General features: G+C 43.2%; 1 protein-coding gene across 3 annotated transcripts in view; it reads left to right on the forward strand.

Annotated features, from left to right (window-relative positions):
• Window positions 1-13,836, forward strand: part of LZIC (leucine zipper and CTNNBIP1 domain containing) — a 106,496-nt gene extending 92,660 nt beyond the window's left edge. For all 3 annotated transcript variants that reach the window (XM_069610004.1, XM_069610006.1, XM_069610005.1), the window contains 3 exons: window positions 7,007-7,102; window positions 7,358-7,439; window positions 12,484-13,836. In XM_069610004.1, coding sequence (XP_069466105.1) covers window positions 7,007-7,102; window positions 7,358-7,439; window positions 12,484-12,542 — 237 coding nt within the window. In that variant the 3' untranslated portion in view covers window positions 12,543-13,836. The remainder of the gene's footprint in view (window positions 1-7,006; window positions 7,103-7,357; window positions 7,440-12,483) is intronic.
• Window positions 13,837-16,315: the final 2,479 nt, after the last annotated feature.

Below are 16,315 nucleotides of genomic sequence, written 5' to 3' on the forward strand. Positions count from 1 at the left end.
TGGAATTTACCCGAATTCCAGTTCCAAAACTGGAAACCTTCAGGATGAAATCTGTTCGCATTAGTGCTTTTTTTCTTTTTTCTATGTGCAGTTCCTCTAATTTTAAATCCATAGACACACGAAACGCATTTACCCAAATTCCAGTTCCAAAACTGGAGACCTTCACGGTAAAATCCCTGCATTGGTGCTCAGCTTACCATAGGTCCTTACTACAACAAAAAGTCATATGATCCAAATGTCAGTAGCCAATTAAGCGACTCAAATTAGGTATCCATCTGCTCATATGTAACCACATCTCTGTATTTCAGTATTGCAAAACCTACTGTATCCAGGGCTTGTTGCAACCTAGTGGGAGTCTGCTTGTGGGCTCCAAGTACACATATTTCCGTATACTAAATAAATACTCTTTTGGCAGGGAGATACACAGATGTTTTGATGAGGCAAAGTTTCAGACAATAGTAGTGTGCCTATATTTCCAACTTATTCAAAGTAATCTCCCTTTGAAGTTCAGAGAAAGACATTCAGTTCATGTTCTTGGTTTAACCCAGGTTTCAAGCACCGTTGTTGACAAATGGTACTTGCTTCCAGCTGTCGTAATTGCCGTTCCCTGTCCCCCGCTCTGGCATGGGGTCCAACCCACTTCAGGCCCACAAAACGAATGTCTTTCATATCGTCCTGTTGATGTTGACTCTGCCAGTACGCAGCAAGTGGTAACTTTGGATCTTGATTCTTCAAACTCGCTAGATGTTCCCGAATTCTAATCCTTAATTCTCTAATTGTACTGCCTATGTACACTTTGTTACACACACATACAATTCCATAGACTACATATCTGGTCTTGCAGTTGATAAAGTCTGCAATGTCAACTTGAAGCCCCCCATGACATACAAAGGTCTTCGCTATTGGTAAAGCATGTTTGCAGAAATTACAAATCCACATTTGTGAACGCCTGTGATAGAGCTACTTGAAAAACAGGCTTAGTTTGGTTTTAAGAGTAGAGGATCTTGTGAAAACAATATTTGGTCTGTCATTAATGTATGGCATGATATCTTTGTCCAATTGTAGAATATGCCAGTGTTTTTTCAACATGTTATAAATTACATTACTATCACTACAGTATTTAATGATGAAACTGATAAATTCCGGAAAGGTATTTTTTGTTTTACCTTCCTGATTGTTTAGCTTGATTTATAAGTTGCGCTGTATACCTTCTTTCCTTGAACCTGTTCCCAATGTGCTTACATTGGTTCAATGTGATAATTTCGCCGCAAAAATATATTGCCATGCAAAAATATCGCCATACAAAAATATCGCCATATTTTTGGGGCGAAATTCACAATGGACCCTGAGGGGGATACCCCCGCAACCCCTTCATAATGTTTTAATGTGCGGGGGACACACCAGCAACCCCCGCTCCCACATAATATCCCCAATAAAAATATCGCCTATGGCGAACCAAACGGCCATATTTACGGCAATATTTTTGTTGGGGATATTATTACCTGATACCCTTACTTTCTGACTCAAACATTTCGCTGGTGCTACAATTGCGTCTTGCTCTTAAATATTCCCCCTTGGGAATGTTGTGAATAATGCTTTTCTTGTGAGAGCTGGAAGCATGTAATATTACATATACAGCCGTATCTTTCATATGTCTACTAGTCTCAATTCGATTCTGATCAATGAAAATGTTTAAATCAAGAAAGACAATGCGTGAGTCATGGATATGCCCAGTGAATTTGATGCCAAAACTGTTTGAATTAAGATATTGTACAAAGTCCCTGAATCTGTCTATTGAACCTGCCCAAATAAGTAGGACATCATCAATATACCGTTTCCACATATGTATTTGCCCAGTAAATTCATGCGCCTGGTATATGTAAGTATGTTCAAAGAATGCCATAAAAAGATTGGCAAGCCACAGAGCATATTTCGCTCACATCGCAATTCCACTTGTTTGTGCATAGTACTGTCCGTTGAAGATAAACTGATTATGACTAAGTGTGAATTCTAGAAAGTTTTTGATCATCTGAACATGTGTGATATATGATGCTGAGCCGGTTCTGAACGTGAATTCAATAGTATCCATCGCCAGTTGATGTTGGGTAGAGGTGTACAGAGATTTTACATCTAGAGTTGCTAGATGGAAATGTGGTTGCCAGGTAATTTGAAGGTTAAGTGTTTGTGTTGAGTCTTTGAGATAAGCTGGAATATTAGGCCCATGATCTTTAATAGCTGTATCTATATATTCTGCAAGGCCTTCGGTAGCCCATCCAGGGGTTGCTAAATGTTCAGTGGCCATGGCAATATAATCTGATTTGTTAAGAATGACAATGTTGCCGCCTTTGTCTGCTTCCTTAATGGTGATATTTGTATCCTTGGCCAATTCTTGCAGAGCCTGTCTTTCTTATTCAGATTAGGTTTCTTACTAGGGAAACCTCTAGTCTTGTGATCCATATACATGTGGATATCATTTGATACAGCTTGGTAGAATGTGTGTATCATATTCTCTGTACAAGAAGGTGGCATACATTTTGACCGTGTTCTGTGTTCTTGAATATCAATATTGCGTAGATGAATACCTAATTAGGTTTGGATTTCTAGCAAAGACTGAGGTTCCTCATTAGCTAGAGAGGAGAGCACTTGTATATTTTCAATATCCTGGATAGTGAATATGGGAGCTGTTTGCCTTGGTTTCGATTCGTACATGATTGGTTTATTGTGAAAGAATGTTTTCAATTAAAATTTTCAACGAATTTATATAACTCAATCTGTACGTCAATCATGTCAGAAGGCATGGCAGGGGCGAACGAGAGTCCCAAATTCAATAAAGACTTTTCACTGGTTGATAGTACTCTATCAGAAAGATTGATAGCTAAGTTGAAAGATTGATTTGAGAGCTTGTTTTTTGGAGCTCGACCTGGTCAGTCTGGTGCTGGTATTGGGTTTTTTTCCCCCACTTTGCTCCTCCTCCTCTTTTTCCTCTGACGATGTGGGGGTGGTTGTTGTAGTTTGTCCTAAAGGGACACGAAAATGTAATTGTTTCAAGGGTTGTTGAAAGTTTGACAGATTTCCCTTCTTGTATCATTTTATTTCTGCAAGATAACCTTGTCTGTTATGTTTAGATCTGCCGGTCCCGGTGGATAACTCTGCACCCTCTTCTGTAGTGGTCCCTTGTTCCGTTTCGGAATCTGCATCGGATGTGATTGGCGTTCCAGTAGGTGTTTTGATGAGCTGTGTGTCCCCGTCATATTTTGACTGAAAGGTATAGACTTGATCACTATTATAGTCCCTTTCATCTCTATAGTATTTACGAAATGTTCTCATCTTCAAATCATCCTGGTATTCTTTGAGTAAGGCATGCATTTTCTCATTTCTTTTCTTCGTAGTCTCCAGATTCTTCGTGGTAGCTATTTCCGTCTTGACACTTTCAATTTCTTGTACCGTTCTTGTATGTTCTCGTTCTGCATGAACAATGAGCAGCTTAATCATCAGTTCGGAGCTATTAGTTAGATTTACTTCCCATTCTGCTGCTAGGTCTTGATCTTATGCATTATTAAAATCTGGGAATATCAAAATTCGTAACTCTCTCAGTATCATATTGTGTTGTAAGTAATTTTGTAGAGACACTTGTTCCCAATATTTATTTATTTCTCGTTTACACAAGCGTTCTAGTTTAATGAATCTTTTGGCAAAGCTTTCTGTTCATAGACCACGATTTGAAAGGCGTTACTATCACTTCCTCTGGGAGCAGGTTTGACTGGAACACTAAGTTTTAAAATACATGTATCAGATTAGCAAATGTGTATTAGTTTTGCCCAGATGACGACCTTAGGGGTCGAAACACGTGTCAGCACTAACAAGCTTTGAAGGGTATTTAAGTTGTCTAAAGAATGTGTCAAATTGGCACTAACAATCATCTAATGGTAGTTTAGTTGGCTATAGAATGTGTCTAATCAGGTTCTGTTTTGACAGTGAGGTCAGAATTTAGAAACTTCATTCAAGTCCAGGTTAGGAGTGGTCACAGCACACACAAGCTTCTGAGAAGACTATAGAAATCTGAGTAAAGAAACCACAGATCAGGAAGAAATACACCAGGAAGTGCCAGAAGATTAATTCAGATAAGTGTTTGTAACATGAACAAGTTTAAAACCGTTTGACTACAATAAATTGCATGTACAGTATTTGTATGAAGAATTGTAGAAGACCTCGAAAGAGAGTATCTACATGTTGTTGTGTAACTGAAGTTCATTCATTGGATTGTAAATAACTTAACGCAACCAATGCAGTATTGGATTTCCAAAGCGTGCGCCAACCTTAGAAGTGTAGATTTAACTGTGCTCCGGCAAGCGCAAGCATTTTAAAAAGCATTGCAATGTACTTTACATTTTTCTTTCTTGCGTCGCGTATCGAGCCGCATTAGAGGAGAGGACCTAGCGGCGTGAGATTGCACCCTGTGTGAGCAAGGAGAGCGCTGCGTAGAATGTTTGACTCAGCTGTGCCACGCATTGTAAATGACAGGTGAGACGGTCGAATGATGTGCTGCGGCTCTTGTGAGGCGAAGCATTTACACACAGATTCAGGGGCAGAAAGAAAGTCAGTTAAGTAAGTAATCTGATGCAGAGTAGAGCATCCGTCAAGACGACGGGTAGTGCGCATGTGGCTCGTTTGAAGCGAAGCGGTGTGCCAGCAGTGTGTTTTGTTCATTCTAGAGGAAGGTCTTGGTTCCCTGCTCTCCTGACTTTCACGGACGTTTGTGGATTTGAATGAACTTATCCTATTTTCATTTCCAATTCCAGGAGCCGCAGCCTTCATGCACACGCTGTATTGTCAAACCTGTAACCTTTACACACGCTCAACACTCTCATACAGTATCTCAAACACAAGAACCATGAGAGAGTCCTACCATAAAGATCCCCTTTTATTGCACCATATTGGAGTGTATTACTATGGTCACACCAATTTTGAATCAGGGTCACAGATAATTGCAAAACGAAGTTATGAGATTAATTAAATTAACATTCATTTAGAACAAATCCAAGCCAATCAAGTTTCTAAACCTCTCCTGAGGTTCCAAACTGCATCTTTAGCCAATTACTGTTGAGCAGGAAGTTCACCATCTTGGACTGGGACAACGGCAGCTGGCTAACATGATTGTCAAGTAAATATTATGAACACGCTCCTAACCACAACCTAAACACTACTACTAATGTATCCTGTTACGTCTCCTGTTACCCAGGGACTTGACAGTTCCTTTGTGTACTTCGCTTCAGAGGAGCGGACTGCTCGTCTACCTGTTGGTCAAAATAAGAGACAAGCTCAATGATTTTCCTGTGTGCCAGAGTCCCGAAAAAAGGGGCAGCTAATGTACCACCTTGATGCTCATCAATGTGCTAATTCCTAGGGTGCTTCAGTTCTTATCCGGCATCCTCCTAGTCTCCTACTGCACCTCCTCATGCCTCGCTGAGACTGACCCTTCCTTGACACAGTGGTCATGTCTTTCTCTCATGCACACTCGGCTCCTGGCTTAATCCTGTCTCTGATTACCTCCTCAGTCTACTGCCTCCGTTGGGCCTCCACCTCCACCCACTACTTCCTTCAAACTCCTCCTTAACTTTTCTTCTCCACTCCTTGACACTCTGGACCTCTTCAGTCCCACTAATGATGTCCCATCTCTCCTTTCCTGCACTCCCCCGCACCCCACCTTCTTGATGTTTCTCCTGTCCTGCTCTATACTCCTCTTATCAGCTTCCTTCTATCCTCTGATATTCCTCCACTCCTCCTCTGCTCTACTCTTTCCAACCCCGTTCTCCACTGTGCTTCCTTCGCTCTGTAATCTGCTCTTTAATTTGCCCAAAATGCCATCCTGGTTTGTCTCCAAACACCCGCCCTACTTCCTTCCTGACATATCCTTTTGTGTTCCCGGGTCTAATCCCCCTGCGATGGAAATTCCTTAAGGGCCTGCAGCAGTTTGTGATTTTTTTTTTCTTGTCTGGTAATGGGTTTCTCTACTTCAGGTGTGTGTTTTAATCATGCAGGTCTCTTTTATTCCACTCACAGAATCTCTAAAAAGGTGGTCCGCAATCGTGCGTTTGTAGAATATTTATAATGCCCTCCTGGGTGTGAGCACATAATGATTTGGGGTTATCGTGTGTGGTGTAGAGGGCTAGGGTGCAGATCCACTCTTTCATTTTCTTAAGAGGTTTGCCCCCTTTGGAGTTTCTCCCTTTCATGCTTCACTGTTGTAAGTGTGATTGAGTGTGCATGCTTCTGAACTCCTTGAGGGGTCTTTCTTGTCTTGTTTGTGATACCTCCTCTGCACTGTGAATGAAGGAGCATAGCATGCGGTTGTGCGTGTTTAGAAAAGGAGATGTGGCGTCCTGTGAATGGGTGATGGTGTGATTCAGTGATATGCATATATAATGCAAAGTGGAATGTTGACAGAGTGACCTGATTGGGTGTTCTAGGAGTGTCCGTTGGTGCCGTGGGGTTGATTGCTGATCTATATATCCTGTAACTATGTAACTAAGAGAAGAATGAAGCAACATGAAACAAAGAGACAAGGCTCTGCATCAACATTACAATGTGACTGAAAGAAATGCCCCAAGAAAATCCTTTAAGATGCTCTCCAAAGTGTGCATGATCTTTCCAAGAAAATAGGTGTTCCGATTCTAGAAACTGAAAGCACAAAAGTGCCTAATTTTCGTTATTTAACTGAGTTTCCCGTACCTGGAATGGCAACTTTCAATAGCCCAGACCCGAATCCTTGCAGGGCTCATCCTTGTGTCTTTTTCACAATATGCTGATGTTTGGTAATAAGAAGAGATCTATTTTAATTGATGAGAAAGGTATTGTCTGTGTAGTTTGCACAGTAGAAGTGGCCAGTGTTATTGTGGCACTGGGAGTTGGAGTGAAATGTGGTCCGTTCCCCCGCCAGCTGTTTTGTTTACTGGTCTTTTCACCTGCCTGGTGCTGTAGGTTGATTCTAGCTGCTTCCCTCTTGCAGATGGATCGAGACCTGATGGTGGGAAAGCTGGGCAAGGATTTGCACACAGAACAAAAAGTGGAAATCCTCGGAGCCCTCAGTAAACTGGGTGAGAAGGTACTGTAGAAAGTTGTTAAATCCCGTCTCCTCAACTGTGTGCCCATCCCTGAGCCAGAGGCCTTCATTACAATCTAATTGAAAGAACTAGCCACATATAACATGCTATTACATCACAGGGGAACTTTATGTCCCCTTAATGCTGACGTAGAACACGTTGTAAAAGCCTGTACTTGTTTTAGCCACTGTGCTCTTCAAGACACAGTTTATTAGACTGCTCCCCTGATATCTCGCTCTCTTTCCATCTCCCTCTAGTTGAGTCCTGAGGAAGAAGCCTTCCTTTCTATCAATGCGGGTGCAGCCCTCAGTCAGTTCGAGTCAGTCTCTAAAGATCTCGGTGAGTACATAAACGGTTATGATGCAGGACTTTAACCGCTAAGGTTGACTGTGTACAATCAGGAGCTCTCTCTAACTTACCGCCGTTCCCAGAGGCGCACTGTCCTATAAGGACATCGGGCCGAGCTGCAGACAGAGAGGCAATCGTGCGTTAGGCTCTCGCACACGCTCATTCTGTCTCAAAAATACTGTACTTCACATGCAAACCAACATACTGTATACACTTGCATGTGCACACATCCAGGGGAGCCGACTTATGAATTTCCCGGGGGGGGGGGCCAAATACAGGAAGTGACATCACTGGCAGTTATATGACTGCAAATTTGCATGTAGTCCCTAACTTGGTGCAACGGCGCGCGCAGGGGGCAGGTGTTGGCGCACACAGCGCAGAACAGTGGAAACATTGGCTAGCATGCACTGCATATACTAAAGTCAAGAAAGAACGAGATTTAAGCCTTCGAGTTGCATTCCAGTAAGACATCACTGCCCCTACTCCACCGCTCTATAATCGTCCAGCAACACAACTAGGATGGGAGAATGAAATGCTTGCTAAACAGAAGGTGCAGCTGCAAGGTGGAGTACCACCACCACCACCACCCAAAAAAAGTTCCCAATTCAAGGGAAACGAGAAGTAAAGACGTTTCCCGATTAAAAACTACCAAGCAAGACGTGTGTGGTGCCATAGTTCAGTAAAACATCAACAATTCAAACTTACAATAGTGCCGCTGTAGATTGGCCAGCCACAAGTGAAATTTGCTAAGATATTACCTCTGGGTAACCAGATAGAGTTAGGGATGTAGCTTAATCTTAAACCTTTCAGTGGACACATCAGATGTGCTGCTGAAGTATACTGTAATCCTGGCTGAAGTATAATGCAATCAAGTGTGGTTTCAGACTTGCGGGGGAAGAGTGTTAACTGCTTTGAACATTGTAGTTTACCAGAAATTCTGGTAAAGTAGTGTACAATGTTAAAAAGCAGTTACCCGGGCTCACCCTGCACCCAGGTGATGTTTGGGACTGATGGAAGCACTTGCGTCTAAATTTTGTAGCCATGGTTGTCTCCATGTTTTAAAAACTCCCACTTTCCGGGTTTTCAACATTCATTTGAAACACCCTTATTCAAAAAATTAAGGAGTCGGTAAAAAAGCCAATGCTTAAAAGCCTATTTCGCACAAGTAGTAAGACCCAAAGGGTAAGAGCGACTGTATAGCAGACCATGCTAATGTAGGATATTCCAGGATTACCTTCAGTCAAAATTCACCCACTGCGATGTTCCTAAACTCAGATTGCAGAGTAGTGTCCGACTGATCCTCAATCAGCTCTTCCTGGGCATCAAATGGATGATGCACCACCTCCTCTGCCAGAAAAGTCTGCATCACCCAGTCATTAATGCCAGCATTTACTTCAGGGAAGTATTCATCCAAGCTGGGCCTTAATGTTGCTAGTTGGCTTGCCCAGCTCCAACTGTTCTTTTGCAAAGGTCTAGCTTCCTCTTGAAGGCAAATACTTTTTTATTAATTCTTTCCTCTGTGTTCCCATGTCCCCCTAAAATGGGATTGAGAGTTTCTGGGGTGGTGAGTTCTAATGGTCTTAGTTTCCTTTAATAAAATGCACAATTCACATAGTATGTCAACCATCATTGTGTACAGCACACTATGAGATGTATTTTGGAACAATCAACATTGTAGACACACCTCTAGTTTAGATTGTAAAGAGTGCTTGTGCTGCAATTACAAGCACCCAGTTAATTAAGTCCAGACTTAAAACACTTGATCAGCATTCAGTGAGTAAAATAACCTTATAAAAATAAAATGCAGCTTTGCATAAAATTACAGAGAATTTTGGGATTATCAGGAACTGGCAAGTGGGCTCTGCTGTTGCTGTGGGAGAAGTGAGACTTGCAATGGCGACAAATTTATGGTTAATAGCTGCCGTTTATCACAAGATGGCAGGCCAGCATAGATCTTAACCACTGAATGCCCACTGAACAGCTATAAACCCTTCTATGTCAGCAAGAGGCTGATGTAGAGGAACCAGTGATAGAAAGCAATGAGGTAATTATACTGTACCATATCCCGTGGGAGGTGATGCCCCCCAAGACTCAGTGAAGGCCCCTCATGTCAAAAGGTTGAAAAGTCCTGCCGTCTCAGTCCCCACAGTCCTAACTTCTCCCCCGATGAGAGTGGAAGCAGTCTGCGGCACACAGCTTGTAATGCAAATCGCACATTTTAAGCATCAGGACAAAAAACAGAGAACTGAATCCATTGCTGAGGTAAATGAGTTCTGACTGGCAACACTGGTAATACCGTATAGAGCCACATTATCGCACCGCCCAACTATGAGTTTGAGGGCAAAGGTGGAGGAAAACCCTCCAGCAAGAAGCTGGAGGTATTTCTACCACCATACTGCCCAAAATAGAACAATTTGTGATATTACCACCAGCAAAATTACTACCAGCAGTAATACCGCTGAAATCCATCATGGATTCCTATGGACTCCAATTAATGGGGACTAACACTGCCTACCACCACTTGTAATCCGGCAGTAATACCGCCAGACCACGTTGCAGTAATGGTAGTACAGTTTGGTGGTATCTCGGCAGATTTACAGGCCACACAGAGACATCACCTCTCTCCATGTTGTCTTCTACTGTAACGTGGATTACCAGGTTTCAGACCTGTAAGATACCCCTGTCTCCTCAGGTGACTCGGACCCCCACCATTCCATCCTACATAAACTTGATGCCCCCAGGCTGTTCTTCTAGTCTACTTTTATTCTACCCATGTAGATCCAGGAGCGTCATACTCCTGCTACTTTCATGGATTATTTTACTTCCTGTTCCTTAAAGCCATGGGTCTTAAACATGTGGCTCTCCAGATGTTTTGGACTACGACTCCTATGATCCATCACCATTGACTATGCTGGCTGGGGCTGATGAACATTGTAGTCCAACACATCTGCAGAGCGAAAGGTTGCAGAACCCGGCGTCCAAGCAGAGGCCTGGAACTCCATACTGCCACAAGCACCTTATCATTTGACTCTGGCTCTGAAATAGAGACTTTATGCCAGCACTTTACCCACAAACACTGGTTGTTAATATTATACTTTGGAGCTGCACGCGTTAATAGCACTAGTGCAAGAAACGTTCAGTTTTGTTCTGTCTGCGTCTTTCATTTGTTATAAAACAGCACCCAAGGTTGGTGGCTCTCAGGGGGTAGGGAGCCTGGGACACTCCAAGGACAATGAACTGAACTGGCAGCCAGGGGGTTTTAGCAATGCGCTACTTTTGTAAACAAAATGAACCCCCAAAAAATCTTTTTTTTGTGACTGCACCAGTAAATTATCAAGATTCGATGACTGGAAGAGAGGCTGCAGGAGAGCGATTCCCCCTTATTTGTATGGTACAGTAGCACAGATGGGAGAAAGAGGTTGGTTGGCTCTCGACTTACATCTACCTGTTCAGTAGCACACCTGGCAGTGGGTAGTTGAACTGGTTTTGGGGTCCCCGTTTCTCTGTGATGGCATACTCTTGAGGGCATACTTTTTTTAATGAACATTTAATTGCAACTGCATGTGTATACCAAGTGCTTAATTTGTAAAACAGTAGGTGCCTGTGCCCAATATGTTCTAGCACTTCTGTGACACTTGGGCAGTTCCACACCACTGCTGCCACCCAGGGTCGGACTGGGACAAGAAATAGGCCCGGTCACCCAAAAAAAAGTGGCCCACCCCTCGCGACCCTTGACCTCTGATGATATCACCGGAAGTGATGTAATTTGACCCCACACCAAAGTGACATCCCGGGAAGCGATGAAACACAACCTTTCACCCCTTGACAAAATAGGAAGTGGCATCAAATAGCATTGTTCCTAAGTAAACTACACATGGTTATGATTTCACTAAGGTGATGTACATTTCATACAAGAATGGATCACCCTACGTATCATTAATATCTTTGTGTATAGATCCATATTGTCAAATTACTGACTCCAAGCAGACGTCCAAGGCCACATGATAATATGGTATTATATAGCACTTACCCTTAAGCTCTTTTTTATAGTACAAATATGCATACAATATCACCCAACCTGTGTTGGTACTCATATCGACCCAAGAAGGATGAAAGGTTTTTGAAGAATAAAAAATGAAAAAATAAATGTGAAAAAAATGAATTTTTCCCCAAAAAATTAATTTTCAAACCGCCCCAAGCATGGCCTCAAACCGTCCCTTACTCACCAGGGACGATTTCGGCCCCGCCAGGGGCCAATCCGACCCTGCTGCCACCACCCATAGTGTGACAGAGACCGGGCCTTTGTGGGGCCTCAGACTCCATTAGGAGCCTATTCATGAAGACAAAAAAAAACACACACATTCTTTTGCCACAATGACCATCATCACGGCAAAAGAAGGTGTGCGCTTTTTCTTTTGTCTTCATAAATAGGCTCCTAATGGAGCCTGAGGCCTCACAAAGGCCCGGCCCCTGTCGGCACCAGGGGCCGTGGATGGGGCTGCTGCTTGTTGATAAAGCAACAGCCCTATCCTTTGTTAATTTATCCTCTTTTTTTTTTGTTTTTTTTTTTTTAAACTGTGGATGCGCGCCTCGCTGGGCATGAGGCTGCCGCCCACCAGAGGGGCACGCCCCACAGTTTGAATACTGCTACGCCTAAGCCCTCCCCTCCAGGACCACACACCAATGAGTCCTAGAGTGGAGGGCTTAATCGCACATTTCCGCGATTATACCCGGCCGGAGAGAAGTGATGCAGTATCGATGGAAAGGGCCATTGATGCTGCTCAGCCCCGACTTGATTTTGCTAGGGGGCGCTCGGGCCCTGGAGCCCCCCGTACTCGGCACCCCTGCACACATCTACACTTGTTCAATAGAGCTCGAGCACACACGAGCACTCTTACATACATGGCATTTGCCCATTACTTTTTTACACATTACAAGCACGCACACATGGTTTGTGTCACAGAAACATACACGTTCTGCCTAACTCTGCTAGACATGTTCAATCTAACTCACACTCTCTCTTTCCCCTTCACAGGTTCTGGAGACAAAGTGCTAGCTCTGGCAAGCGTTCAAGTGGAAAAAAACAAAAAATGACTATGGACACAGAGACACGCCCCATTCCCTTTGTGGGCACATGCAACGAGGATTCCCCTGCCCCTCACTCGCCTTCTCTTGTTCGAAGATTTCTGTAACTTGTTTGGAAATTAATTCTTGTGAAGAGTAGTGACAGCCCCCTGCACGGGCTGGGGGATGCTTTTAAGGAATTGTGCCATTGTCTAGGTACTTGATAAAGATGCATCAATTTCACAAACAGGACAGATTTGGGGAAGTTATGCCCTGCAATATGGGCATGTTGTCATATTTTAGGACTGGATGAAGTAAATCAAATTCAGGAAGAAGGTTTGCAGGAGTGCCCTTCTAAACATTGTTTATATGAATGTGTAGGGCATTTGTGGGGTGACTATGTGAAATAATTGCAGAGTAGTTTTTCTGTTGAGCATTTTAATGTTTTACCATCGTGTATTAGGTGATTTTCGGGAGGTGCAGAATGCTGTTCCAGGGGCCTTATGAGGAGTTGCATTCTAGGAATGGGAAGCGATACTCCTTCCTTCCCTTCCCTTTCTTTTCCTTACAGAACGTTGTGAAGAACTTCTTGTACCTGCGCACAGTCGCTCTCCTGGACTTTGAACTGTGGCAGTCCTTGCCTGTCAGTTTGCTCAGGCTCCAGGGTCCACTGAATGGACCAAACTTATTTTAAAGAAATGTTGACTTTCCATAGTAAAATACAAGGTGTGGTCTTTACCATCTGGTACGTAATCGTTGTTGCAAAGCGAGGACTTTTGAGTGCCATAACCATCCATGTTTTCCTCCTTATGTTTGCCCTTGTGACAGCCGAAAGTTGGTGTAGGGATAGTTATATGCGTGTTTCTTGTGTGTGTCAGTAATGCAAGGCAGCTTTTGCAGGAACATGGGGTGCAGTTGTTTCTTTTTTGCCATCATTTGGGGGAGGAGGGGCAGTTATTTCGTCATCTCTCCTCAGCAAGGCTTGCAGGGCCACTGTAGGGAGATCATGGTTTGCTGCTGTTTCTCTTATGTGATAGCAATAAGTGTTCTCATGGGTGTGGGCAAGAATGGCCCTTGGGAGCACAGACTACACCTACTTCTCTCCTGGGGAAGTGATAGAGGGGCCTTTTAAGTGTGAACTTGTTCCAGCAGTATTTCTCTTTCTCTTACAGCACCAGTTGAGTGACACTATACCAGGTCTAATGGTTTCCGTTATGCAGCAATGATCAATAGGCTCCTTTTGGGGAGGGTTTACATGTTGTTTTTTTGCCAAAAGCACTAATCAAGGGTTGTGTTTTTAAAGAATAAAGGCCGTTTATGTTTACTTTCAAGTGAGCACACGTCTCTCTCTATCCATGCTGCAAAACAGATCTTCAATGTGTCCAGTTCTGTGTGCCTAACAAATTCCCCCGCGGGTTACATTCAGGTTTGAGCCAGTAAACTGGATACAGTTAATGTGGACCAATTAACTGAGTTCCCCAGTAGGCTGGGAGCTACTGTGTGGACCCTTGTAAACTTGCACTGGGCCCTGAAACTATCTTGGCCTGCTTAACTGCCATTAAATACACTCCAATATTACTAGTCCGTTCCCCTTTTGGTAGTTCCTTCAGTGCATGGTTGGCACAGAAACTTATAATATAATGCAATTAATACTTATTAAAAGTTGATATGATTTTAGATAAAGAATTGAATGGTTTAGGATTCATTCTAATAGTTCTAATTTGATGATGGACAGGAACGGAAATGTAATTGTTTAATTGAATTTGTGGATTTAAATCCTTATTCGTATTTACGTGTGATTTTTATGTCTTATTCTGGGTTTTTTTAATGTATGAAATGTATCTGAATATTGGTTTGCATTGAAAGGTTGAAATATTTCAGCCATAACAATAAAATGAAAAAAATACAATACAAATAGAACATCTTTTTCCTAAATGCCACCGAGTATTAATACCCTGAGCATTTAGTAACATGTTTGTGCAATTATACAGCCGGAGTACTGCCAAGTGGGCTGTCACACCACCTTTACATATAAATTTAAAAATAGGAGGGGGAAACCCATAGAAATGCAAAAACATTTTTGGAAGCTTCGGTTGTGCTCACTACAGTTGGACTTGTGTCCCGAAGGTCCTTTTTCATCATCAAATACTCAGCCCCGGTCGCGGAGTGAAGCTGAGTGTTATCAGTGTTTCCTGGATTGTGCGAGCTGTTCACCTCCTTGTGTCCGGAAGGTCCTTTTTCATCATCAAATACTCACGACGCGGAGTGAAGCTGAGTGTTATCAGTGTTGCCAGTGTGCTCGTGTGTGCCTGGAACACCCGACCTCCTCCCCCATAAGAACTGTGACTTAATGTATAGGTCGGAGCCTGGCCCTTCGGGACTTCTCAGGAAGGATGCAGCTGTGCACCCCCAGGCCAGTGGTGAAGACGGAGGTGTGCATCCGCTCACACGGCGGCAGTGACGCTTCCTGGCCGCTGGAGGAATAGAGCCCGCTGAATATCGCACAACATCCCTGGTAAGTGGCAGTAGGTCTCGCAAAAGAACTTGTGCCTCAATTTCATCCTCAAGCTCTGAAAACTTTTTTGATTGTCATGCAATCAACTCGCCCACACTTGATTTAACGATGACACCGCTAATAGGGCATGCATCCAATATACTCAATGGTAAGAACCTAGAGGAAGGGAATTTGAGGAACACAAGTCACGCTGTGTCCGAGGCGTCCCCGGAAATTGACTCGGATGTTATCGAGTGCTGTATAAATGCAAATGTCCATCAAACAGCTGCAGCTCCCTGCCAAAGTGGGGTTGCCGAGCTGCAGTCTGCTGGAACACTACAATCTCCGGCGGGACACACGCTGGAACATGTCAAAGCCCAAACGAAAGTGACTGAGTGCGAAGGAGCCGATACCGTTGGTACTCCGGTCCGGCCAACTAGCAGCAAAGATCCATACTTATGTAACAGCCCCCCAGCTCAAGCAGAAAGGTGTTTGAGCAACAATTCCGCAAAGTCCCCAAGAAAAGTGTCAGCTGATGTTGTAACTGGCACACGTGATAATATGGATGAAAACAGGGTTACTGTATCACCAGACAAAACTTCAAGGGACGCGAGGAGTCCAAATCAGCGTTGTTCGATTGATACTGCAAACGAGGTACTCAAAGACCTAATCGAAATAAACATCAGATTGGGAAGTCAGCAAACCCCTCATACCGGGGTTTGCTGACTTCCCAAGCAGCACCCATTGAATATCCAAAGGTACATGAGCTGGAGTTAGGTGCTCATGTGTCTCTGGCGTGGAATGCACCAAATCAGCTACCTGAAACATGGGGTTTTATTGAAAAACGGAATCTGTGGCTAAAACCCATGGCGAAAAGGAAAAGACCCAACTCTACAAATGATGACTACATCGACCTGCTATCTGTATCGCAAAAAAGACATGCTGAGGAAAGACAATTAGCTGGGCTGGATGAAAACGGAGATGAGTCTTACCTATCACTATTCGCAGTTGGTCCAAACATAGATGAAATACTCACCAAGAAAAGCAATCCTTGGAAGCCAAAGTCAAAAACATCTAGACCGAGACCTAATATCACCAAAAAAAGAAAACTTCAAACTCAAAGTATGGCAGAATGTTTATCCAAGGAAATCACCAGAGAGCTAAATACATTAATAATGGCTGCTCACACTATATCTATGTCACCATATATGAAATTATATGAACAATTGAATGAGAACATAAAGGATCAAACTACACTACGAAGGGATTGTGTCCTCCAATGTATTCCTTATCTTGATAGATCATCTCC

Source organism: Ambystoma mexicanum, chromosome 8 (genome assembly GCF_040938575.1).
Source record: "Ambystoma mexicanum isolate Mex_15411 chromosome 8, UKY_AmexF1_1, whole genome shotgun sequence".
In the NCBI taxonomy this organism is placed as follows: domain Eukaryota; kingdom Metazoa; phylum Chordata; class Amphibia; order Caudata; family Ambystomatidae; genus Ambystoma; species Ambystoma mexicanum.